At 41.2% G+C, this 27,310-nt stretch overlaps 1 protein-coding gene across 6 annotated transcripts in view; it reads left to right on the top strand.

Annotated features, from left to right (window-relative positions):
* LOC147171791 (CUB and sushi domain-containing protein 3-like) overlaps positions 1–27,310 on the top strand; it is a 499,351-nt gene that overhangs the window by 211,842 nt on the left and 260,199 nt on the right. For all 6 annotated transcript variants that reach the window (XR_015095358.1, XM_086078287.1, XM_086078288.1 and 3 more), the window contains exons 23-28: positions 3,527–3,683; positions 6,253–6,444; positions 11,853–11,979; positions 14,313–14,515; positions 26,182–26,373; positions 27,023–27,161. Coding sequence is in view for 5 of the 6 variants with exons in the window: in XM_086078287.1 (XP_085934413.1) it covers positions 3,527–3,683; positions 6,253–6,444; positions 11,853–11,979; positions 14,313–14,515; positions 26,182–26,373; positions 27,023–27,161 (1,010 nt within the window). In the remaining variant the exon portion in view is untranslated. The remainder of the gene's footprint in view (positions 1–3,526; positions 3,684–6,252; positions 6,445–11,852; positions 11,980–14,312; positions 14,516–26,181; positions 26,374–27,022; positions 27,162–27,310) is intronic.

Below are 27,310 nucleotides of genomic sequence, written 5' to 3'. Positions count from 1 at the left end.
TTTATTGATAGGAAATGGGAAAATGAATTTTGTTGAAAGCGAAAGGTACTTTGCAGAATTACTTTGCCTTAGAAGTTGTAGCATGACTAGATGGATCAAATAACTGATGCAAATAACCCTCCGTCTCAGCTGGAGCTCCGTCTTTGTAGTGCAGATGTCTAATAGTGTGATCAGTAGTGCATGTCATCCCTGTCTTTGTCTCTCGTCATGCGCTTGTGTCGATTACATTTCTTTCTTGTTCATTTATGAAAATATTATTTTAGATTGCTACCCAACACTAGCTAACTATCTTTGTCATACATAATCTTCTTCTTCATTTCCTTTCGGCTTTTCCCTTCAGGGGTCGCCACAGCGAATCCGTTGCCTCCATCTAACCCTGTCCTCTGCATCCTCTGCTCTCACACCAACTACCTTCATGTCCTCTTTAACTACATCCATAACCCTCCTCTTTGGTCTTCCTCTAGACCTCCTGCCTGGCATTTGGAAACTCAGCATCCTTCTGCCAATATACTCACTATCTCTTATCTGGACATGTCCAAACCATCTCAGTCTGGCCTCTCTGACTTTATCTCCAAAGCCTCTAACGTGCTGTCCATCTGCTGTACTCATTCCTGATTCTATCCATCCTGGTCACTCCCAAAGAGAACCTCAGCATCTTCATCTCTGCCACCTCCAGTTCTGCCTCCTGTCTTTTCCTCAGTGGCACTGTCTCCAGACCAAACAACACTGCTGGTCTCACCACAGTTTTATAAACCTTTCATTTTAGCTGAAACTCACACAGCACACCTGACACTTTTCTTCACCCGTTCCAGTCTGCCTGTACACGCTTCTTCACTTATTTTCCACACTCTCCATTGCTCCGGACTGTTGACCCATAATACTTAAACTCCTCCACCTTCTTGGTCTCTTCTCCCTATAACCTCACTCTTCCACTTGGGTCCCTCCCATTCACACACAGATACTCCGTCTTGCTACGGCTTACCTTCATTCCCCTCCTTTCCAGGGCAAACTTCCACAGCTTCTCCTCCACCTGTTCCCTGCTCTCACTACAGATCACAATGTCATCAGCAAACATCATAATCCATGGAGATTCCTGTCTAACCTCGTCTGTCATCCTGTCCATTACCATAGCAAACAAGAAGGGGCTCATAGTTGATCCCTGATGTAGTCCCACTTCCACTTTGAACTCCTCCGTCACACCTACAGCACACCTCACCACTGTCTTACAGTCCTCATACATGTCCTGCACCACTTGAACATACGTCTCTGCCATTTCAGACTTCCTCATACAAAACCACAGTTCCTCTCTCGGCACCCTGTCGTAAGCTTTCTCCAGATCTACAAAGACACAAAGCAGCTCCTTCTGACCTTTTCTGTACTTCTCTTATCGACATCCTTAAAGCAAATACTGCATCTGTGTTACTCTTTTTTAGCATGAAACCATACTGCTGCTCACAAATGTTCACCTCTGCCTTCAGTCTAGCTACTCTACTCTTTCCCTTAGCTTCATTGTGTGGCTCATCAGCTTTATTCCTCTGTAGTTGCCACAACGCTGCACGTCTCCCTTGTTCTTAAAAATGGGCACCAGCACACTTCTCCTCCATTCCTCAAGCATCTTCTCACTATCTAAGATCCTGTTGAACAACCCAGTCAGAAATTATACTGCTACATCTCCTAGACACTTCCATACCTCCACAGGTATATAATCAGGACAGAGTGCTTTTTCACTCTTTATCCTCAGACCTGCTCAGATCATGACAAATGTTTCATTAATCTAGCTGTAAGTCAATGTTTCATCTGGAGAATTATGAAGATGATAAATTGAAGGTTGAGAAGTTATTTAGAGGGGCTTTAAATGGCATGTTTTAAGGTTTCAATTACTGTGAATAAAATATTTTTCTTCCATCACTCTTGGTTTTATTGGATTGTTAAAAAGTTCCCGTTTTATTTTTTGCGTCACCCTGTATTAAATTGCAAATGTTTCCTACATAGTTCACTGCTTGAGACCTAAAATTTTGTACTGCATTAGTTTGATACTATGCATTTTCCATCTGAATTAGAACATTTCCCTCAATAATTAGCAGTAGGGATACTTGATAGCACTTTTTTTAGACCGATACCGATACTCAACTCTTCAGTACTCACCGATGCCAAGTGTCGATACCATGAGTACTTATGATCCATAAAATTTCCCAAAAAACAATGACAGATACATTTTTTTAGATCTATATATCCCAATTATAGCAAATTACCTTAAAATTGCTTGAAATTAATGGCAATTATATTTTTTAAATGTGTTCATAAAAGTCATTTGCAAAGAGCACACAATAAAATGAATAAAAAAAATTGATAAATAAAGTGAAACTATTAATCCAGTGGCCAGGAAAAAAAAAAGTCCCAATTAAAATATGTGGTTGTACAACTTATTTTTAAGGAATACAGTAAAGTGCAAATTTACTGGCCTCACAGAACCTTTCTTCTATCCAGGTAGTTAAACACCTCCACACAATAGGTTCTCAGACCCTATCTTTATATGGCAGATGTGAAACTGTAGCAACAAATACAGAATAAACAAGTAATTAAAATGTACACAAATCAATCATGTTATGCTAATCACTACTAATCTGTGCAAACAAACATGACGGAGCATTCAACAACGTAAATAGTGCACATCAGCTTTACATCAATTTACCATTACCTATATGGAAAATACTTACAGGGAAGGCCTTCTATAGATTTAAGTATCAGACACAACTCGACAACAATGTTCTCGTTTGTTCTATGACTCCTTTTTCACATTAGCAGGAAGTGTATACTGTCGCTCTCTCTCTTAAGGGGCAGCACCTTCTTAAAGGTAAAGGAATGGGACCAAAACAATACGTCCTAACTTTCTTCCAACATGCTATTAATTAACACAAAATAATAATAACATTACAATAGTGTTTCAAGTAATTTAGTAATATCCACCATGTTAAGAATTCCTCAAGCTGTTAAGTGTGTGATTTTTAATAATATATTGTTTTGAAATCCATGCTTTTAATTGGGAAGGCTGCTCTGTATTTCCATTTCCTTTTTTCACGTCCTCCGTTCGTCATTCATCTCATAGCAGTGCAGTAGTCAATGATGATGTACTATATACAAAGATATGTCTGCACTTCAGAGCTAATGAAATTGTTGAGTGCAACTGAAGACTTATGTGCTCTCTTACTGGACCCCCCTGTGGCGGTCAATAAATGCAAAATAACCATTTCAGCCTTTAGTTCCTGACCAAAAAAACGGCCACAAAAGTGGAGCCCAATACCAGTATCGATATCCGTCGCGGGTACCGTTACCGTGAAATGTGTCCTGGTATTGGCCCGGTACTCGCCCATCCCTAATTAGCAGTATCATATAAGATGAGGTATGGTCTCCTGAATTGAATTTTCACATAAGATTTACTGTTCAAATGCCACATAAAGTGAAGTACAGTATATACAATGCCAAAGGCTTCCACTAATCGTGTCGTGTGTTTGTTTCCTCTGACCAGGTGTATGATGGTAAAGATGGTGCAACTCCACTCCTCAGCACATACACAGGCACATCCATGCAAGGTCTGTCACTCACCAGCACTTCTAATTATATGTGGTTGGAGTTCTACTCTGACCAGGATGGCACAGCAGCAGGTTTTCGCCTCAAATACCATAGTAAGTTACTGTTCATTTTCTTAGATTAATGTGGTACAAAAGCTTAGCCCAGTGGTTGAATGATAGGTATACCTTCATGGAGAACAAACAATTCATTGACTCTCAACCTTGCTTGCTGTGTCTTTAACAGTTAAGAATTTTTACACAGCATGGTGCATTCCAAAAGCTAAGTGTTAAGTGCCGGAGTCCTGCAGGTTTTGAATGTTTCCCTTCACCAACACACCTGAAACTCATCAGCAAGCTCTACATGAGCCTGATAACAATCCTGTTCATTGGAGCAGGGAAACATCCAAAACCTGCAGAACTCCGACCCTCGAGGACAGAGTTAGGACACCACTGGCCTATACCATGCATGTAATCTCTTAGTGGGAAAGCAAATAATTGACCAACGGAAACTCTTTTAGCTCTGTTTTAACCATGCCCAAAAATTCCATAAAACTAAAATGGTGAAAATATTATCTCCACAAGTGTGTAATATATAGCTCTCAGTCTTTTTACATGTTTTAAGTTATTATCTTAATATATTGAGAAACACATCTCTGAACTCACTTAGCATGGTCTTTATCATGTACAGTACTGTATATTGAAGTTTTTAAATCAGATTTTTCTGTTGGAGTCAACAAGTTAAGTAGCAGCATAAAAGCATTCACCCTTTGGCTTTCTCAAGTGCAGTTTTTTCAAACAGAACAAATGGCTCTTTTGAATGAGGAGAGAATTGACTGATGTATGAAAAGAGGGTGCTAATATGGCAAGTTTAAATCCTGCTCTGAACATGAAATCTGGGTTCATGTTTTCCTGACACTTCTACCAAAAGTGTAGATGTAATTTTCTAAATGTGAGCCATTACTGCTTCTGCTTTATACTGGGCATGACACTTGTAATACTACCATAATATCTGGCATGGGCAAAGACCCAACGGTGAAGCAAGGCTTTAAATTAGCATTGCTTGCTGGGTTTAAATGAGGCATGCAGCAACAGTACTTCAATTTAGTACCTGAAGATACGCAATGCATATTGAGGCCATGGTCAAGTTCAAGGACTTGCTACAACATTGTTTGTATTTGTTTGGCTTTTATATCTGATAGCATGTTGTGCAAGTAGTTAACATTTATGTCTCACATATCTGTGGAGTCAGTGGTTGCAAACTCAACTCTGGCCTTCCAATGTGGAATTTACCTTTTCTCCCTCGTGCTTGTGTGGGTACCACAACTTCCTAACACATTCTAAAAACTTATATGTTAGGTTAATTGAAGATTGTGTTGTGACTAGTGTTGTTTGTCTTAATCTACCATATGTCCAGTCCAGGGGAAAATGCCCTTCAGAATTATTGGCACCCCTGGTTTAGACGTTAAAAGCCTTAAAATAAATTACATTTTTATTGCAGAAGCATATTCTTATATTGAAAATTGTCTACACAATCAAGCTCTCTGTTATGTTCAGGAGTTGGATCCCAAAAACGCAGACACAAATAATAATTTTGACATTTATTTGTAAAACAAAGCTTCAACTGAAGGTGATGCAATCAGGTTTATAAATCAGGTTTATTTTTATAGCCCTGAATCACAGAAAGAGTGCCTAAGGGCATCCCAGGCCCACAATTGACAAATATTAATGACATCCCCTGATCCAAGAGGGTAAGGAAAAACTCAAAAACCTCATGTGAAAAAAAAAAAAACTTGAGAAGTGACCACAGATGGAGGGAATCCCCCTTCCAGGATGACCAGGCTGCAATGGAGCCTGAATATAATCTGCTGATTTATTTTTGCTCTTGGGATTACCAAAATGTTTTGAGCAAATGTTTCAGGACGGAAAGCATGGTACTGCCAAGTCGGAAAGATAAGAAAGTGCTAAACCGTGTAATATGTTAAGATTAGATAAAACCTTGAAATTGTATCTCAAGTCTGGGAGTCAATGCAAGTTGGCCATTGTCGGCATAAAATGTTTTAACTTTCTTGTTTTTGTCAGGAGTTTTGCTCCAGCATTATGTACTACCTGCAGACTTTAAATATTAGGCATGGAGAAAAGTGATGTGTTAAAATAGTTGCCACGAGCGCCATCTCGTGGCCCAATGGTTAAGAATCACTGATTTTGAGGGTGGGGGTGGAGTGTGGGTGGGGGGAAGTGGGGGTGGATGGTAGAAGCTAAAGAAAACTTAACCAGGGGTGCCAGAAATTATGGAAGGCAGTGTATACCGAGCTTTCTGCTGATAGCCAGTGGGTATAGGCTCCAGCTCACTCGCAACACTAATGAGGAATAGTGTCAAGAAGATGGATGGATGGAAGGATGGATGGATGGGTGATCTCTAAGTATAGAGTTTGAAGTATAGACACAATATACATTACTAAATGGCCCCTTTTAATTTCCCTATAATTGTGAAGATAATTCTAATTTGTCTAGAAGGACTGAATTAATAGAATGGGTAATTACTTGTCAAATGGCAATCAATGCCTATTAACAACACAGACAGAGAAGAAAAAAAGTTGATTTGATTGGGTATGAAAAAATCTGTCACATATGTATGTTGCCATGTTTGTTATTTTTACTCTGCTTCTCAATATCACTCCTGTAGGTTTTGAACTATCCCATTGTGATGAACCTGGTGTGCCACAATTTGGCTTTAAAGTCAGTGACCAGGGTCACTTTGCTGGAAGTGCAATTTCATATGGCTGTGACCAAGGTTACACCCTGCATGGCAGTGGCATACTCAAATGTATGACAGGAGAGAGAAGGGCGTGGGACAACAGCCTACCATCATGTATAGGTAAGCCCATCTACCTACCTTTTGTCTCTGTCATTCTGCTGCAGTGCAGGTTTACGGTCTATGCACTCCTATTCAAGGCAGATACAATGTCAGCAATGCACACCTACAGTATACTCGTTATAGTTTAGCTCAATATAATATCACCCGTGCTGATGATACTTTAAATTGATTGAACTGTGTTGTCATTGTGTCAAGGATTCAGTAATTCATTGTGACTAGATGATCTTGTGCGACTGTTTACTCTTGCTGTTTCTTATTTCTTGGGCATGTATTATAGGCATTTCACCCCATTAATCCATCAGTACAGGGATTTAGGTAGGATTATGAAACTAAGGGGGGGGGACGGAAACCAAGTTTAAATAATAATAAACATTGAATCAACACCCAGTATTTTTTTTGCAGTTCAATTCACACAAAAAAAACACTCTTTAAAAAGAATGATCAACACAAAATAAATTGCAGCAGACGTTCAAGATGCTTTCACTTTAACAATTCAACAAAATAATTCAACTGCATGACCTATATATATTTTTTTTCCAGTAATTTTGCTTTCATACATAAAAAAAAAAATAGACTGAGATGATTTAGTTTTATAATCCAGATTGTGCCACTAAATGGCATTTTGAGTTGAAATACATTGTTCTTTTTGTTTTGTTCTGTATTTAGGTTTGGAAAAAATATCTGTTCCTAACAATAACTTGACTTGACTTGACTCTTAATTCGTACTCACGTTCCCTTTTTTTTTATTTGATTTGCATATCAATTGGTAAAATTTCATGATAGGCTTTATACATTATTTTAAGGCGATTAAATTCCATCAATTCATTAAATTTTAAAGTTTTTAGTCGTATAAATATTGGATTAGTGTGATCTCTGTATCCACATCCAAAAACGACACGAATAGCACGTTTCTGTAGAAGAAATATGGGTTCGGTGTAGGTTTTGCCAGCACAACCCCATACTTCAATGCAATAGGTCAGGTATAGAACAATCAATGAATTATATAACAATAAGAAAGCATTCTTGTTCAATGATTCTTTAACCTTGTGTAGAACAGCTACGGTTTGGGATACTTCAAACTTGACATAACTATATGCGTTTTCAATGTTAAATGTTCATCAATAATAATACCTAGAAACTTAATTTCATTAGTCCTTTCTATTTCTATACCTTGCACTGTCAGTGTTGCTCAAACATCTATATTTCTACAACTAAAAATCATAAATCTGGTTTTACTCATATTTATACATAGTCTGTTGGCGTTAAACCACTTCACAATATTATTTAACTCCTTCTGTACTACTTGTAATACATTATATATATATTTATCCCAACATAAAATAAAGTGGTGTCATCTGCAAGCAAAATACATTTTAATAATTTCAAAATAGTTGTAATATCATTCACATAATGAAGAAAAAGTACTGGCCTCAGATAATTGATTCCTCCTTCTGTGACACATTTCTGTTCTCTTAGGCTCTTATCTTAAATTCCTATATCTTAAATTCACAGAATTACTGAATCCTTTCTCTCTCTCTAGCAACAATAAACACATTGTATTTCCGAATCAGAATCATCTTTATTGGCCAAGTATGTAGAAAACATAAAAGGAATTTGTCTCTGGTAGTCTGAGCTATACTAGTTTTGCAGTACAAGCATCGATAACAAACAAGACATATGACACATGAGAATAGAGGATCTAAATCTGTCACAACCAGAATTCAAACACTGTTCTCCCGTGGCCAAGTCTTTTGCTTTAACTACTGGACTGTTGTTGACTTATTTAAATGTATTACAACTTTACAAGACCAACAAATAATTTGTATTGCAGCACTTACATTACAGCCAATCAATCAAATTTTAGTTTGACACAATTATTGTGAACACAACTATAAATAACACATTTAGAAGGAAAAGCTTGTCATACTGTAGTCACACTATTTTTCCCCCTGTTGTTTAGTGCATCAAGGTCACAACTTAAATTCTTTAAATTAGGCAGTTTGATGAATTTTGTAACACACACTAGGATTTAAATTTCCTACATTCTCAAAATATTTTTAGTCTTAAAAACTAAAATTGGTGAACCTTGTGGAAACACTTGATTATTGAATTTGAGCATTTTTATCGCTGACTAATAGCTGAAAGGTCAATGTTAATTATGCACTTTGATTGTGTGTTGAATGTTCAAAAGTATTACCAGTTTGTTTTACTATCTTTGTGGGGCCATCTTATTGACATAATTCATTTCCTAGCCCTTTACCCTAACACCTCAACCATAAAAAAATATTGCCTACCCCTATTCCTTACCCTAACCTCAACCATAACCCAATTCAAATTAAACTCTAAAACCAAGTCTGACCCTCAAAAAGAGGTCTAAGCTTGTGTGGCCCAGCAAAATGGCTCCACATGGACGGGTGGGCGCCGAAATGTTGGCCACACTATGTAACAAAAAACAAGACATGTGAGGAATTCGGTGAGGCCATGGAAAACGACTTCCGGATGGCTTCGATAAAATTCTGGTCCACTATCCGGCGTCTTAGGAGGGGAAAGCAGTGCACCATCAACACTGTGTATAGTGGAGATGCTGACCCTCGACTCGGGACGTCGTGAGTCAGTGGGCAGAGTACTTTGAAGTCCTACTCAATTCCACCGACACGTCTTCCTTTGAGGAAACAGAGTTTGGGGACTCTGAGGTTGACTCTCCTATCTCGTGGTTCAAAGTCACTGAGGTGGTTGGAAAGCTCCTCGGTGGCAGGGCCCCGGGGGTGGATGAGATCCTCCCAGAGTTCCTAAAGGCTCTGGATGTTGTGGGGCTGTCGTGGTTGACACACCTCTGCAACATCGCGTGGATTTCGGGGACAGTGCCTCTGTATTGGCAGACCGGGGTGGTGGTCCCTCTTTAAGAGAAGAGGGATCGGAGGGTGGGTTCCAACTATAGAGGGACACACTCCCCAGCCTCCCTGGTAAGGTCTATTCAGGGGTGATGGAGAGGAGGGTCCATCGGGAAGTCGAATCTCGGATTCAGGAGGAGCAGTGTGGTTTTCGTCACGGCCATGGAACAATGGACCAGCTTTTCACCCTCTGCAGGGTCCTCGAGGGTGCATGGGAGTTCGCCCAACAAGTCAACATGTGTTTTGTGGACTTGGAGAAGGCGTTCAACCGGGTCCCTCGGGGAGTCCTGGGAGTACAGGGTACCGAGCCCCTTGATACGGGCTATGCGGTCCCTGTACGACCAGAGCCAGAGCTTGGTCCGCATTGCCGGCAGTAAGTCAAATTCGTTACCAGTGAGGGTTGGACTCCGCCAAGGCTGCCCTTCGTCACCAATTCTGTTCATAACTTTTATGGACAGAATTTCTAGGCGCAGCCAAGGCGTTGACGATGTCCGATTTGGTGACCTCAGCATTGCATCTCTGCTTTTTGTAGATGACGTAGTGCTGTTGACTTCATCAAGTCGTGATCTCCAATTCTCACTGGAGCGGTTCGTTCGCAGCTGAGTGTGAAGCGGTTGGGATGAAAATCACCAACTCCAAATCCGAGACCATGGTCCTCAGTTGGAAAAGGGTGGCGTGCTCTCTCCGGGTTAGGGATGAGATCCTTCCCCAAGTGGAGGAGTTCAAGTATCTTGGGGTCTTGTTCACGAGTGAGAGCAGGATGGAGCGGTAGATCGACAGGCGGATCGGTGCTGTGTCTGCAGTGACGTATCGGTCTGTTGTGGTGAAGAAGGAGCTGAGCCGAAAAGCGAAGTTCTCGATTTACCAATCTATCTACGTTCCTACCCTCACCTATGGTCATGAGCTGTGGGTCGTGACCAAAAGAACAAGATCCGGGATATAAGCGGTCGAAATGAGTTCAGGGTGTCCGGGCTCGCCCTTAGAGATAGGGTGAGAAGCTCGGTCATCCGGGAGGGATTCAGGGTCGAGCCGCTACTTCTCCGCGTTGAGAGGAGCCAGCTGAGGCTCAGGCATCTGGTTTGAATGCCTCCTGGATGCCTCCCTGGAGTGGTGTCCCGGGCATGTCCCACCGGCGGAAGGCCCTGGGGACGACCCAGGTCACGCTGGAGAGACTATGTCTCTCAGCTGGCCCGGGAACGCCTTGAGATCTCACCGGAGGAGCTGGTTGAATTGGCTGGGGAGAGGGAAGTCTGGGCATCCCACCTAAAGCTGCTGCCTCCGCGACCTGACCTCGGATAAACTGTAGAAGATGGATGGATTGATGGATAAATGGACGGATATATATTAGAGCTGTCCAACAATATATTTTTTTAAATCAGATTAAGCACATCTTAGAATTTTTATTAAGCGTTAACTGGTTAATTAATCACAAAAAATATATTGCATTAATCATAAATTAACGCAGATTAATTGCACTATTAATTTTGACCATAGATGATCTTTTAGTGTGACAGTGAATGGCTACGATTAAGGTAGCACAGGTTGTGTTTGAGCAATAAACATAATTAAATGCATTAAAGTAAAGCATTTAATAAATCTTTGCGTTTATTTTTTTCCCATTTTAAATAATGCAAATAATTAACTGATTAGAAAAAGAGGAGGATGAGCGTGAGCAGTGGATCAAAAAATGTTAAAGACGTCCTTATAACATTAAATGTTAAAAAAATTAACACATAAACTGGTGCTCTTCAAATTTGACGGGAAACATTTTTGATAAAAAAGCCTTTTTTGTTAAGCGATTAATCGTGATTAATCAAAATTCTAAAATGTGATTAATCTGATTAAAATTCTAAAATGTGATTATTCTGATTAGATAATGTAATCGAAAGCTCTCTCTTTATATATATATACACACACACACACACACACACACACACACACGCATATATCCTTTTACTTTACTTTGCTCTGGTTACTGTTTCACATACTTTTGGCATTCTTATGTCTGGGAACTCCTTAAAGAGTGTTGGAAAACTCTTTCAGGTGACTACCTTTTGAAGCTCATCGAGAGAATGCCAAGAATGTGCAAAAAAATAATCAGAGAAAAGGGTGGCCTTTTATTTATGTATTTATTTTAGTATTTGCACCTTTTTTTTGTTAAGTACATAACTCCAAATGTGTTTGATAGTTGTTATAGTTGTCGTCATAGTTTTGATGCCTTCAGTGAGAATCTACAATGTACATAATCATGAAAATAAAGCATAGTATTGAATGAGGTGTGTCTAAACCTTTGTGTTTCTTTACTTATTTTGTTATTAACACATGCTTGCATTACAGAAGGAGCTGCTTTATGATCTACAAGTGTATAATAATAAAAAAAGGCATTCTATTATCTTAAAAACTATACATTTTCATTAATTAATTAATTAATTAATTAATTAATCAATCATTATTAATTCATCAATAAATATACATTTGTGTGTGTGCGTGTGTGTGTGTGCGTGTGTGCGCATTTAGCGGAGTGTGGTGGCAATTTCAAGGGAGAATCTTCAGGGCGCATACTTTCACCTGGTTACCCGTTTCCCTATGACAACAACCTGAGGTGCACATGGACTATTGAGGTCAACTCTGGAAATATTGTCAGGTAACACCAGTTGTTAATACAGTACCGTATTTTCACGACCATAAGGCTCATCTACGGGTGCTATTTCTGTGTTTAACACACACATAACTTTCATATTCATGTGTCTTTGGTTTCATCTAAGGCTACATTCACACTGCAGGCAAATGCGACCCAGATCTGATTTTTTTTTTCCCCCAAATGTGACCTGTATCTGCATTTTTTGTCAGTCTGAACAGTCACTTTCATATGTGGTCCTAGAGCAGATACGTATCCGAATTTTTGCAATGCGACCGCAGTCTGAACGGCCAGGTCGCATACAGCCGACTTCAATGTCATCAAAAGTCCAATATGCGCTCCGCGCGGGCCGGGGCATTAGGATTGATTTATGCTTGACGCATCCGCGAGGTCCTCGCGGCTCGGGAGACGTACGGGAATCGGCAAAGTTGTTTCGAGTAACATGTTGTGACTTTATATTTGACTTTAATTTAATCCCACGTGAAACATGAAGTATAAAGATGACTTTTGTGGTGGTGATATTAATTTAGCAATGCAGGCGACTCATTTATTACGCGCGCCAATGGCGTGACGTCATCGTTAGGGAGAGAAAAAAGGAGAGGAACAGGCTCGCCTCATTTTCACAAAATATTATTTCTACCTCCTCCTGCATCACTCCTCTGTAGACATGAGATGGTAAAAATATGAGCCCCGACGACAGACTTTAGAAGTCTGTGGCTGTGACACGCTGGGCCATACGTATTTACTTCCGCAAACACACCGTTGTGAGTGACGTTGTATTGTCTCCTGCACATGAGGGTCACTTTGGGGACGCATAACGTTCACACAGCAGGCAGACTGAGGTCGCAATTAATATGTAATGTGATCGCTTACTCAAAATAATCTGATTTCACCCAAAAATCGGGATTGGGCATTAAGGCCTGCAGTGTGAACGTAGCGTAGCCTAAGAGAGCAGAAAGATGCTTCCCTTGGCTGCTCCTTTTCCTTTTTCTCTTTTCAGACTCTCCTTTCTAGGCATTATGATACAATTAGTCAATAAATAGACCAATTGTAACCAAACAGACGAAGGGCATGAGCATGAACAAGACTGACCGTTGTCATTACTAGAAGGCAAAAGGGTACACGTTTAATATTTTCTAAAAGATTGTGTTAATATTGACCTGTCCTCAGTAAACTGCTTATTTAAAAAACAAACAAACAAAAAAATAACTTTCCAAATGGCACTTTTTTTTTTAAAGAGGGCAGAGGAGCAAGGGTGTCAGCACCAGCTCCTGTGCATGCCAGTGCAAGCAGACATGTTAAGCCCAAGCATGCACAATCCATTCACAAATTGTGGCGTAACTCGCTCTCGCAGTTCCATAAAGCGAAAAGCAGAGAGCACCGAGACGTCAAACTGTATCGTACACACAGGAAACCCGGCACTGGTTGAAGACTGGCAGGCATGAGAAACTGAAAGACTCACGTCATATTTTAGTTGAGTCTTTCGGGTTCTCATGCCTGCCAGTCCTCAACCAGGGTCGGTTTTCTGTCAGATTAGCATACCCGTATAGTAAACTCTATCTGTAGCCTCACCCTAAACTCAACCAAACACCCAACCTGTTCCTACTGCGCATGACCTGTTTCCTACAGCGCATGCACAGAAGTGCAAGGTATGCTACGCCGACGGGTATGCTGTTTGGTCAAGAGACCAGATTTCCTGTAAGCAATTTGTCGGCAGAAATGCTCCCACACGGACAGTCAAGCGGGAGCTCTTACCAAAGTCGCACAACAACATTTACAGATTTTAAAACTCAGTGCACACAAAAGGCACACCTCACTATTAGGCGCATCGTTTTGAGAAAATGTTAAACTTTTAAGTGTGCCTTGTAGTCATGAAAATATGGTAAATGAAAAAATTTGCCTCACTTTCATTGCTTCCAAGCAATGAATGTCAGAATATGCGAATCAAGAAAATAAAAAAAATACAATTGAGAAAGCACTACATCTGCAAGGAAAGAAAAATACCTTACATGACAAATAACTTTTTGTGTAAATTGCACTTGGTGGATGAACTGAAAGATCTGAAAAGCTTTGACAATGAAACCGAAATGTAGAGAGCAAGCATAATTTGATAGTCAGTCATACATTGTTTAAAAAATATGTTGTCATGTTGCATCACGATGCAGTGGGTGACTGACGGAATATTTGTGTGACACATTAAATCAATAATGATATTCCTTGCCAACATTTTTAATTGTTAATTTTTAGGGATTTTATGAATTTGTTCTTGCAGCCGTTATCCAAAATCAAGTGAAATAATTGGAGTCACTCTAACCACATTGTTTTCCTGCCTCTTACAGCCTCCAGTTTCTCGCTTTCGACACGGAAGCATCCCATGATATTCTGAAGGTGTGGGATGGGCCTCCAGAAAACGAAATGTCTCTGAAAGAGGTTAGCGGCTCACTGCTGCCTGAGGGAATTCACTCTACCCTCAATGTGGTCACCATTCAGTTTGAAACTGACTTTTACATCACCAAGTCTGGATTTGCCATTGACTTCACCAGTGAGTTTTCTTCTTTTCTTCTTAGTAGAAGACAATGTACTAATTTCTCTTAATATGCTTGTAACCATTTTTAGAACTAGGTATGGTCACCTTTAACTCTTTGACTGCCATAAACGTTATAAAACGTTTAGCATAAACCTAGGGAAGGGCGCCGAGGACGTTAAAAGACGTCCCCTATGTTTTTTTTATTTTATTATGAAAACGGGTGCAGGAAAGCCTTGGGCAGCTGTGCTGAAAATATCAGGCAGATCAGGTAAGTTTAATGACTTGTTTTGGCCTCTAGATGGCAGCGATGACTCTCCTTGCACTTTGGGTGTGCCGCCCACCGTGGGCGTCGGTATAAAAGGTGAGGCGGAGCTAGAGTGGAGTGGAGACAATGGCTGATCCAAGCCACAATGGCTTGACCAAGCAACCGGTTACAAGCAGCTCAGCTTGAGCATTTTTTTCAAAGACGGAAAGCATCAATCAATACTAAAAAGCGCATTGATGTCAACGATGATGATGACAACGAGCTCTACGCCAAAGTTGGAAGCTTTGGCGTGACTGTTATGAACACGTAGTAAGCCTCACGGCTAAGCGCGGCTAGCGCGGCTAGCGCTGCTAAGGCCGGAAAACGCGCACAATAGCCGGCCGGGTACTTCTACACAATCGGACATTCGATCGGGCGATGGAGAGTTGGCATCGACCAATGCAGATTGATGATGATGATGAAGATGACAACGAGCTCTACGCCAAAGTTGGAAGCTTTGGCGTGACTGTTATGAACACGTAGTAAGCCTCACGGCTAAGCGCGGCTAGCGCGGCTAGCGCGGCTAGCGCGGCTAGCGCTGCTAAGGCCGGAAAACGCGCACAATAGCCGGCCGGGTACTTCTACACAATCGGACATTCGATCGGGCGATGGAGAGTTGGCATCGACCAATGCAGATTGATGATGATGATGAAGATGACAACGAGCTCTACGCCAAAGTTGGAAGCTTTGGCGTGACTGTTATGAACAAGTAGTAAGCCTCATCGGCAAAGCGCGGCTAGCGCGGCTAGCGCTGCTAAGGCCGGAAAACGCGGAGCTGCACAAGCGGACATTCGATCGGACAATGAAGAGTACCCCGAGTCCAATGCATATTCATCGGAGGAGCGGGTACAGTCTGATCACGGAGAAGACACTGTTTCTGGACTACGATGCCACCATGAATGGAGTGGATAAAATGGATCAGAACATCTCCTACCAACCCGGTATAGCAACTGAAGGACACGGGGAAGCGAGACGTAACACCACCGTAACGTAACCGTAGCATGATCCTGATATTAGACTTGATGACACACTGCAGTATATACTTGCTATTCCCCGGAAAAAAACGGCCGGCAAGAAAGTGGCGCACGCGAAGAGGCAATCTTGTGCAAATGCTGTTGCGTCTCCTTGCACGCAGGAGAGTGTTACAAAAAGAAAAACTGTCGTTGAAACATCCACATATTTGTAAATAGCACCACAGTTGCACACATTTGTAAATAGTTTGCCAAATTGTTGTCAAATTGTTACACTGTTGAATGTAAATAAACGTATTTTGCTATCAAAAAACACTTTTTCATTCTTGGTGGTAGTGTTTTATAGAAGTAAAGCACTATTTAGGTGTTTGTGGCATCATTCATGGACAAAAAGAAGTGTCAAATTCACTAGAATGCATGAAATAATATCGTTTCACTAAAAGCTTGATTTCTCCGTATTTTGGTCCAACACAGGCGAAATTGGGTCAAACTAACCATTTTCTATTGTTGATTACTAAAGAACGGAATAAGGTAGAAACAAACTCTTTTTTTCTGATGAAAGATGAAAGTCCAATCTTTCATTTGGTAGTACGTGTGTTTCCATAGTCCAAACAGAACATTTTCTGTGGACCTTGAAAATCAGTCAAAATGCTTAAATCGGCTGGCACTGGCGGCATCCCTTTTCTGAAAACGTCTGGCAGTCAAAGAGTTAAAGACATTTTCAGCATTAAAAAGTTAATATTTTGTCTAGAATTAATTTGATAATTTCATTATTTTCCATGTATAATTAATACATATAAAAACACACTTTCCATTTGCCGTTGACTGAAGATTACATCACCTGTGCTGAGGAAATAGATAACGACCAATCACGTCTCACCTGTTTTCTGGGTTTGGTCAGCAAACTGAGCCATGATGTTTTCCCAGCACAAGTGAGGTCATCTTCAGTCGACAGCACGTGGCAGAATTAGATTTTAATGGTATTAAATGTTCATGAAAAATAATGACGTTATCACATTAATTATAAACAAAATCTTACCTTTTTACTGTTGAAAATGGCACAATGAGTCAAGTATCCCTTTTAAGCAGTGCTTCTCAATTATTTTATGTTATGCTCCGCCCCAGGAAGAAGAACATTTTTCATGCAGGCAGCGATTGGAGAGACCCCCATATTGGCTATTACTTCAAATTTTATACTTATCTATAATTGTATTTAACTCTTTGACTGCCAGACGTTTTCAGAAAAGGGATGCTGTGAGTGCCAGCCGATTTAAGCATTTTGACTGATCTTTCAAGGTCCACAGAAAATTTTCGGTTTGGACTATGGAAACACACATACTACCAAATGAAAGATTGAACTCTCATCTTTCATCAGAAAAAAAGTTTGTTTCTACCTTATTCTGTTCTTCAGTAATCAACAATAGAAAATGGTTAGTTTCACCCAAATGCGCTTGTTTTGGACCAAAATACGGAGAAATCAAGCTTTTAGTGAAACGATATTATTTCATGCCCTCTAGTGAATTTTACACTTCTTTTTGTCCATGAATGATGCCACAAACACCTAAATAGTGCTTTACTTCTATAAAACACTAGCACCAACAATGAAAAAGTGTTTTCTGATAGCAAAATACGTTTATTTACATTCAACAGTGTAACAATTTGACACAACAATTTGGCAAACTATTTACAAATGTGTGCAACTGTGGTACTATTTACAATTATGTGGATGTTTCAACTACACAGTTTTTCTTTTTGTGAGGTATATTGTGTAAAACTTCCCTGCGTGCAAGGAGACGCAACAGGATTTGCACAACAGATTAGTTTCACTGTGATTGTCTCTTCGCGTGCAGACGCTACACTTTCTTGCCGGCCGTTTTTCCGGGGAATAGCAAGTATATACTGCAGTGTGTATTGCCATCAAGTCTACTATCAGGATCATGCTACGGTTACGTTACGGTGGTGTTACGTCTGGCTTCCTCATGTCCTTCAGTTCCTATACCGGGTGGTAGATGTTCTGATCCATCTTATCCACTCCATTCATGGTGGCATCGTAGTCCAGAACCAGTGTCTTCTCCGTGATCAGACTGTACCCACTCCTCCGATGAATATGCATTGGACTCGGGGTACTCTCCATCGTCCGATTGAATGTCCGGTTGTGCTCCGCGTTTTCCGGCGTTAGCATCGCTAGCCGGTAAGGCTTTATGACATGATTATAGCCGCGCGTCAACGCTTCCAACTTCGGCGTCAAGCTCGGAGTCACCATCATCATCATCGTCGACATCAATGCGCTTTTTAGTATTGATCGATGCTTTCTGTCTTTGAAAAAAATGCTGAAGCGTGAGCTGCTTGCAACCGGTCGCCATTGTTGCTTCATCGGCCATTGTCCCCTCAACACTCTAGCTCCGCCTCACGTCTTCTACTGACGCCCACCCAATCTTGTCCAAAGAGAGTCATCGCTGCCATCTAGGGGCCAAAACGAGTCATTATACTAACTAGATCTGCTTGATACTTTCAGCACAGCTGCCCAAGGCTTTCCTCCACCTGTTTCCAAAAAAAACCCAAAAAAACATAGTGAACGTCTTTTAACGTCTTTGGCGCCCCTCCGTGGGTTTTTACTAAACGTTATTTAACGTTTTTGGCAGTAAAATAGTTCATCTTGTCGCATACAATGTTTCCAATATTTTGGAAAGCTGTGGGAGTAGAGATATAGGTCTGTAATTCAAATAAACTTGAGCTATTTTCATTTGTTCTGGGGAAATTCCTGTTATAAATGATACATTACAAATGTACGTGAAAGGCTGGGCATTCACGTCTATGATTTGCTTTCTCAGTAACATATTCATATCTGTATAATTGTTTGATTTTTTTTACTAGCAAAATTTTGAACTGTTCAGAATTCCACTAGCTTGTACGGCCTCAAGAAAAATACTATTTACATTAATACTGCTATTTATATACTGTTTAACTTAATTTCTTGTGTTATAATTGGACAGAACTTTGCTTCACACTTTGTTTTTTGTAATATTAATTTATGTGTATTATTTATACTTCATTAATTGTAAAATGTCATACCTTTATTTTTACTCCATCCTTTCTGGCTCATTTGTTTTAAATCCATTTGGTTTGGTATTTGTCAAGTTTATACATTGAAAAGTGAGTTTTAAAAGGATTTTATTGTGAAGGAAACGTTGAACATTTATTACCACACAAAAAAATAATTAAATTAAATTTAAAAAAAAGAGAGTGAGAGAGAACAAAAGTACCGAAAAATAGTATTCTTATTAACAGGTAATGAAAAACGGGAAAAAAAAAAACCTTGCCCATGTACACTGCCCAGCGACTGAATATGTGTCCTTACTACTACAATGATATGATACAATGAAAATATCGACAATATATCATAATAGTAACAGCAAAAAAAAAAAAAAACTTCATCTGTGAAGAGAATTTTCACATGCTAATGGACTTGGAATTGAAACAATATAGTCACAAAAACACAAAACACAACAATGCAGTCATTGTGAGACTGGGCCGTGATTAATCACTTAATTAAAAAGGCTTTTTAATCACCATTTTTTGCCCATCAAATTTGAAGAGCACCTGTTATGTGTTAATTCTTTCTACATTTAATGTTATGAGGACGTCTTCAACATGTTTTGATCCACTGCACACTCTCGTTCTCCTCCTTTTCTAATCAGTTAATTACTTGCATAATGTATAATGGGAAGAAAAAATTACCCCAATATTTTGACATGAACAAATATTCTGAATGTCATACACAAACATTTATTATATGCTTTACCTTAATACAGGTAGGTATGTTTATTGCTCAAACACAACCTGTGCTACCTTAAACTTAACCATCCGCTATCAAGCTAAAGGTTCATCTGCGGTCAAAATGAATAGTGTGATTAATCTGTGTTAATACATGATTAATGTTTTTTTTTTTTGATTAATCGATGGGTTAACGCTTTAACTTTGGCAGCACTAATTAATATATATATATATATTGGTGATGCACCAAATATTCGGCCACCGAAAATTTTCGGCATTCGGCCAAAATAAAATTCAAGCCGAAAGATTAAGGCCGAAAGAGGATGTTGTGATGGCGCAAGCCAAAAAAAAAACTAAAAACGCTGCAAGCAAGTGTCTGTTTGAATCAAACTCCAAAACACGGGAGTGAGTGTCCGCCTTGCTGCTCGCTGGCGTTTGCGAGTACCGGCAGCTTCATTGTGCACACCGGAGAAGGAGAGGGTCGCTTGGTAAACTATGTTGAAAAAGAGAGCGCTGCCGAGTACTGCGCTATAGGTGAGCCACTCTTTCTCCTGCAGCGCCTTCCTTTTTTTTTTCTCCCTCGAGCGCATCCACTTTTTCACTTGCCTTCTGGTGGTGGCCGTGCTAAATATTCTAGCTCATGTTAGCACTATTGCTATCAACAGTTTTAAACAAGTAAACACTTACCACTATCTCCGGGTGACTGCAGATCTGTACAGGACGTCGTGTGTGACTTTGCAGTCCATTCCCAAAGCCGATTGGCTGGTGCGAATAAATTTATTTATTTTTAAACGTTGGTGAATATGTGAATGTGCCGATTTTAAGTGCGCCGCACTGTGTCCTGCTCCAAATAGCCTACAAATGCGTCATCCGCACCGCACCGCTCGCATCTGTGCCCGCTGGTGCGAACTATTGACTATTAAGTGCAATTTCACCGCTAGAAAATGCTCAGTTGCTCACCCCGCGTTTGGTGTTTAATGTACCATTCGCCAACATGTCTCTGATGTGTGTGGTGTGGATGCATTTCAATTTTTATTGTGCCTTGTTAAAATGCGCACGCTAAATAGGCCTAAATATTATATAATAATATTGTAATTTTAATTAATTATAATAAATGCAATGATAATAAAGAATTGGCAAAAAAATAATATATTAAAAATAATATAATAACCATTTAATAAGGTTAAAAATAACCTTATTAAATGTTTAGTCATATCCAAATCTACAATGCTGACATTGAAAATAATGGACTTGAAAAAAACGAATTGTAATATTGTCATTCATTCTTGAACAAAAGTTGTTGATTTAAGAAAATCTCTGATTTCATGGGTGAAAAAGTATAAAGATACCTCTTGAGCAATTTGGACTTTCCAATTGTTTCAACCTGATATTGTTGTTCAATCTGAACCATTACATTTTATAAGAAATAACAGGTGTATGTTTATCAATTCAATGCATTTATTTTTATTATTATTATTATTTATTTTTTTTTTATAAATTGTGTAGTCAAAACTTAATTAAAATGAGTTTTTGGTCAATTCATGTAAGTGCAAAAGTAAGTGAACCCTAAGCTGCATTGCTTAAAACAAGCAGTCAAGTAGAATCAGGTAGGACAAATTGGTAGCTAAACTAACCACTGAAATGGACCAATGAAATGAGAGGTTTAGCAAACTGACTGAAACAGAGACAAAACCATGTCACTTTAGTCTTACCCAGGTGAACCCATACAGGTCAGTCATGCTGAGAGGAAGATAAATCTCAGAGGACCTCAGGAAGTGAGTAGTGACAGCACATCTGTCTGGGGAAAGCTGTAAAGTCATGTAAAAAAAAACGATCTTTATCATTCCACTGTGAAGCAGATCATCTGCAACTAGAGAACACTGAAAATTACTACAATCAAGCCTAGAAGTGAATGACATTCTAAAATTTTAGCAAGACCCACAAGACAAATGATAATTCAGGTAAAAAGCCAACTCGAACATCACATCAAGGGGTTTGCAGACCAGTTTTGCTGCATCAGGGACACGTGCATGCTTCAACAATCAGAACAAATGTCAATCGACAAGGCTTTCATGAAAAGCTTGCTTGGTAGAAGCCTCTGCTTACAAAATAAGATCAAAGCTGCCCATCTCAATTTTGCCAGTGAGTACCTGGACAACACTGCTTTTTGCTTTTTGAAAGTCTCTTCTGTGGACAGATGAGTCAAAATATTTAACTATTTGGCCACAACTAAAACAGTCATGTTTGGTGAAAAGTCAACACTGCATACCAGCAAAAGAACCTTCATCCTAGAGTGAAGCATGGTAGTGAGAATGTTAAATTGTGGGCTAGCTTTTCATCCTGAGGACCTGGACAACTCCACATAATCCAGGGAATCATGAATTCAGAGGAATATTGGGAAATCCTGGAACATAACCTGAAGCTGTCCTTTGTGAAGTTACATCCTGGTAGACGATGGATCATGCAACATGACAATAATCCAAAGCATTCCAGCAATACAATCAAGGAATGGCTGAAGAACAACAACATTCATATTCTGGATGTGCCCAGTCAAAATCCTGATTTAAATTCTCTCAAAATACTGTGGCGGAAACCTGAAGCGGGCAGTTTATGCTAGACGCCCATCCGACCTCTCTCAACTGGCTGCATTTTGCAAAGAAGAGTGGCAAAAATTCCCCCAAAGTAGATGTGAAAGACTGATAAATCACTAAAGAAAGTGTTTGGATGAAGTTCTCATTGCAAAAGGAGGTGTAATGTCCGATTAAGTGAGAGGTTCACATACTTTTGCACACATGAAATCTAAATTGTTCTTAAATCAACAACTTTTATTCAAAAATTAATGACAATATTATCATTATTTTTGTTCAAGCCCATTATTTTCAATGTCAGCATTGTAGATTTGGGTGTGACTAAACATTTATTACGGTTATTTTAATATTTTATATAAACAATCTGACCATGCCTGCAGGGTTCACAAACTTTTGAGCAGCACTGTATATATATATATATATATATATATATATATATATATATATATATATATATATATATATATAGTGTTATCCATTGTAAAATTCTTAATTGAAACAATGGCTAAACAATAAATCACACATAATGAAACTGTTGTTTGTCTGCAATGCCAATGGCAATCACCATAAAAACGTTTTGACATTTGTGTATGAAGAATCATTTATAAACAACAAATTTACATGAACCCCTCCGTGAGTCATCACCTTATCGTGGTGGAGGGGTTTGCGTGTCCCAATGAACCTGGGAGCTATGTTGTCCGGGGCTTCATGCCCCTGGTAGGGCCACCCATGGCAAACAGGTCCTAGGTGAGGGACCAGACAAAGCATGGCTCAAATGACCCCAATGATGAACACAAACTTTGGATCTTCGTTTCCCTTGCCCGGATGCGGGTCACCGGGGCCCCCCTCTGGAGCTGTGCGTTGGTTTTACCCCGGTGAACGAGAGGGTAGCTTCCCTCCGCCTACGGGTGGGGGGACGGGTCCTGACTGTTGTTTGTGCTTATGCACTGAACAACAGCTCAGAGTACCCACCCTTTCTGGAGTCCTTGGAGGGTGTGCTGGAGAGCGCTCCCCCCGGGGACTCCCTCGTTCTGCTGGGGGACTTCAACGCTCACGTGGGTAATGACAGTGAGACCTGGAGGGGCGTGATTGGGAGGAACGGCCCCCCCGATCAAAACCTGAGCGGTGTTTTGTTGTTGGACTTCTGTGCTCGTCACGGACTGACCATAACGAACACCATGTTCAAGCACAAGGGTGTCCATATGTGCACTTGGCACCAGGACACCCTAGGCCGCAGTTCGATGATCGACTTTGTAGTCGTGTCATCGGATTTGCGGCCGTATGTGTTGGACACTCGGGTTAAGAGAGGGGCGGAGCTGTCAACTGATCACCACCTGGTGGTGTGTTGGCTCCGATGGCGGGGTAAGATGCTGGTCCGACCAGGCAGGCCCAAACGTATTGTGAGGGTCTGCTGGGAACGTCTGGCAGAATCCCCTGTCAGAAAGAGTTTCAACGCCCACCTCCGGCAGGGCTTCTCCGTTGCCCCGGGGGAGGCGGGGGACGTTGAGTCCGAATGGACCATGTTCCGTGCTTCCATTGTTGAAGCGGCCGATCGGAGCTGTGGCCGTAAGGTGGTTGGTGCCTGTCGGGGCGGCAATCCTCGAACCCGCTGGTGGACACCAGCGGTAAGGGATGCCGTCAAGCTGAAGAAGGAGTCCTATTGGGCCTTTTTGGCCTGTGGGACTCCGGAGGCTGCTGACAGGTACCGGCTGGCCAAGCGGAATGCGGCTTCGGTGGTCGCTGAGGCAAAAACTCGGACATGGGAGGAGTTTGGTGAGGCCATGGAGACGGCTTCGAGGAAATTCTGGTCCACCATCCGGCGTCTCAGGAGAGGAAAGCAGTGCGCCATTAACACTGTGTATAGTGGAGATGGGGTGCTGTTGACCTCGACTTAGGACGTCGTGAATCGGTGGGGAGAATACTTCAAAGACTTCCTCAATTCCACCAACACGCCTTCCTTTGAGGAAGCAGGGTCTGGGGACTCTGAGGTGGGCCCCCCTATCTCTGGGGTCAAAGTCACTGAAGTGGTTGGAAAGCTTCTCGGTGGCAGGGCCTCGGGGGTGGATGAGGTTTGCCCGGAGTTCCTAAAGGCTCTGGATGTAGTGGGGCTGTCGTGGTTGACACGTCTCTACAACATCGCGTGGACATCAGGGACAGTGCCTCTGGATTGGCAGACCGGGGTGGTGGTTCCTCTTTTTAAGAAGGGGGACCGGAGGGTGTGTTCCAACTTTAGAGGGATCACACTCCTCAGCCTCCCAGGTAAGGTCTATTCGGGGGTGCTGCAGAGGAGGATCCGTCGGGAAGTTGAATCTCGGATTCAGGAGGAGCAGTGTGGTTTTCGTCCCGGCCGTGGGACAGTGCACCAGCTCTACACCCTCAGCAGGATCCTTGAGGGTGCGTGGGAGTTCGCCCAACCAGTCCACATGTGCTTTGTGGACTTGGAGAAGGCGTTTGACCGTGTCCCTCGGGGAGTCCTGTGGGGGGTGCTTCGGGAGTATGGTGTACCGGGCCCCCTGATACGGGCTATTCGGTCCCTGTACGACCGATGTCAGAGTTTGGTCCGCATTGCCGGCAGTAAGTCGAATTTGTTTCCTGTGAGGGTCGGACTCCGCCAAGGTTGCCCTTTGTCACCGATTCTGTTCGTAACTTTTATGGACAGAATTTCTAGGCGCAGCCGGAGTGTCGAGGGGGTCCGGTTTGGTGGCCTCAACATTGCATCTCTGCTTTTTGCAGATGATGTGGTGCTGTTGGCTTCTTCAAGCCGTGATCTCCAGCGAGAGATGGAGCGGTTTGCAGCCGAGTGTGAAGCGGTTGGGATGAGGATCAGCACCTCCAAATCCGAGACCATGGCCCTCAGTCGGAAAAGGGTGGAGTGCCCTCTGCGGGTCGGGGATGAGGTCCTGCCCCAAGTGGAGGAGTTTAAGTATCTTGGGGTCTTGTTCACGAGTGAGGGTAGGTTAGAGCGGGAGATCGACAGACGGATCGGTGCAGCGTCTGCAGTGATGCGGACGCTGTATCGGTCCGTTGTGGTGAAGAAGGAGCTGAGCCGAAAGGCAAAGCTCTCGATTTACCGGTCGATCTACGTTCCTGCCCTCACCTATGGTCACGACCCACAGCTCGTGACCGAAAGAACAAGATCCCGGATACAAGCGGCCGAAATGAGTTTCCTCCGCAGGGTAGCCGGGCTCTCCCTTAGAGATAGGGTGAGAAGCACAATTAAGATTTTCCTATAGTGCACATCTCAGCAAGCTACATTGTTTGTTTTTGATAAAACGGTGATTGTTGTTGTTTTTTTTTCTTTTTCTTTTTGTTCTTCACTGTCCCCCTAAATTCTAAACACACTGCTACCTGTTTCTTATTAGGATCTTACTCTGACCGCAAACCTCCCAAAACGAGCTGTCAGTTAAAATTAAAATAAAGATCATGTAGCATTTTCCACATATATTTTGAAGTATATTTCAAATCAGCTATCATTTAGTACATGCTACAAGTTGGAGTCTTCAGGAAGATTTTATTAAAATTCTGAGCGAGAGTTACAAATTCCGACAGATTCTGTGTACTTTAAACACATAAGTAGTTGGTATGTGATCATGTCTACAAGATCTTTCAAATAAAGGCATTAGTTTTGCTTGTGTTTTCTGCATTCTATGACCTTGGCTTTTTTTTTTACTGTGAGTGAGACTACGTAAATACAAACGGAGAGACCAACTTACCGACTGCAGGTGTAGTTGCAAGCAACCTGGCAAAATGGGGTGCGTCTCGTAGTATGACGTCATCCAAGGATAACATAATAATAATTAGTTTTATGTAAATTATGTTGCTGAATTTTAGTTTTGAAAGGCAACAAAACTACTTTCACAAACTATTTTTAATATAAAATAGATAAATAAATAAATAAATGGACAAAGGGGCACTTTGGGCATCAGTGCCAAAAGGGCATGTGTCCCGGCACCCATAGCACCCCCCCTTCACGTGCCTGCTCTAGTTGCATAATCCGCATGTGACATTTACTGTATCTTTGTCCGTGTGTGTGTTTCCCCTCAGGTTCTCTGGCCACTGCCTGCAGAGATCCAGGTATTCCCATGAATGGCAGTCGCAACGGGGAAGGGCGGGAGCCCAGTGATTCTGTGACCTTCTCTTGTGATCCGGGATATGAATTGCAGGGGGAGAGCAGAATCACCTGCATCCAAGTGGAAAATAGATACTACTGGCAACCCAGCCCTCCAAGCTGCATTGGTGAGAAGGGTGGGATGGGTGGGGATGATAGCGTGAGTCAGAGAGGAGACAGATGAGTAAAATTGATAGAGAGATATGTGGTATAAAGAGAGAGAGGGGGGGGGGGGGACAACTGAAGTGCAGGGGATCAAAGTGAAAGTCATGAAGGAGGAGATTTTTTTGTTTTACCAGGTTAAAGCAGCATCTAATATGTGCAGATTTGTGGGACAAACAAAACTATTTTGGTATGTTTGAGCTGTAATTGGCACTTAGGTGGACAAATCCACACTACACCCTCCTACACATTCGTTGATTAGACTTAACAGCTAATTACCCGACAATGCAATTATAAATAATTCCACTAAGTAGGTCTAAAGTAATAGATCTTCTTGAATCACTGCCAAACTGGTCTTACATGAGAGCTAAAAGTATTTGGTCTCCCAGTTGCAGTTCCAAGCTCATATAGTGTGACTCATGTGCTTAAGCTGAAGTGCATCTTGTTCTTATTTTGTCACTCATGGTGGAATCCAGAATTTTAAATATAATTTGACAATGTCAACAAGTTCTCCTTTTGCAGTCAATCTTTCACTATGATAGAAAGACGAAATGAACGTTTATGTGTGACTGCTGTCTGTTTTATGGCTTATCTCGACTCTTTATTTGTCTCAAGCTCCATGTGGGGGAAATGTGACAGGATCTTCAGGATTCATCCTGTCACCCAGCTACCCACACCCTTATCCACACAGTAAAGACTGTGATTGGCTTATTGCTGTCCACTCTGACTATGTCATCTCCTTGGCTTTTATCAGGTATTTTAATCTGCTACACTGTTCACCTATTCACTGAAAATAACATTCCCAAATAACAGCAGGGATTGTAAAACAGTGTTACAGTTGGTCTGCTTATTAAAGTTCAGGATTTAATTCAAAGTAATTAAAGACTGTTTTGGACAATAACG

Source organism: Leptonotus elevatus, chromosome 6 (assembly GCF_054856555.1).
Source record: "Leptonotus elevatus isolate MCC_2025b chromosome 6, RoL_Lele_1.0, whole genome shotgun sequence".
In the NCBI taxonomy this organism is placed as follows: Eukaryota; Metazoa; Chordata; class Actinopteri; order Syngnathiformes; family Syngnathidae; genus Leptonotus; species Leptonotus elevatus.
This window is presented reverse-complemented; position numbering and strand designations above follow the sequence as displayed.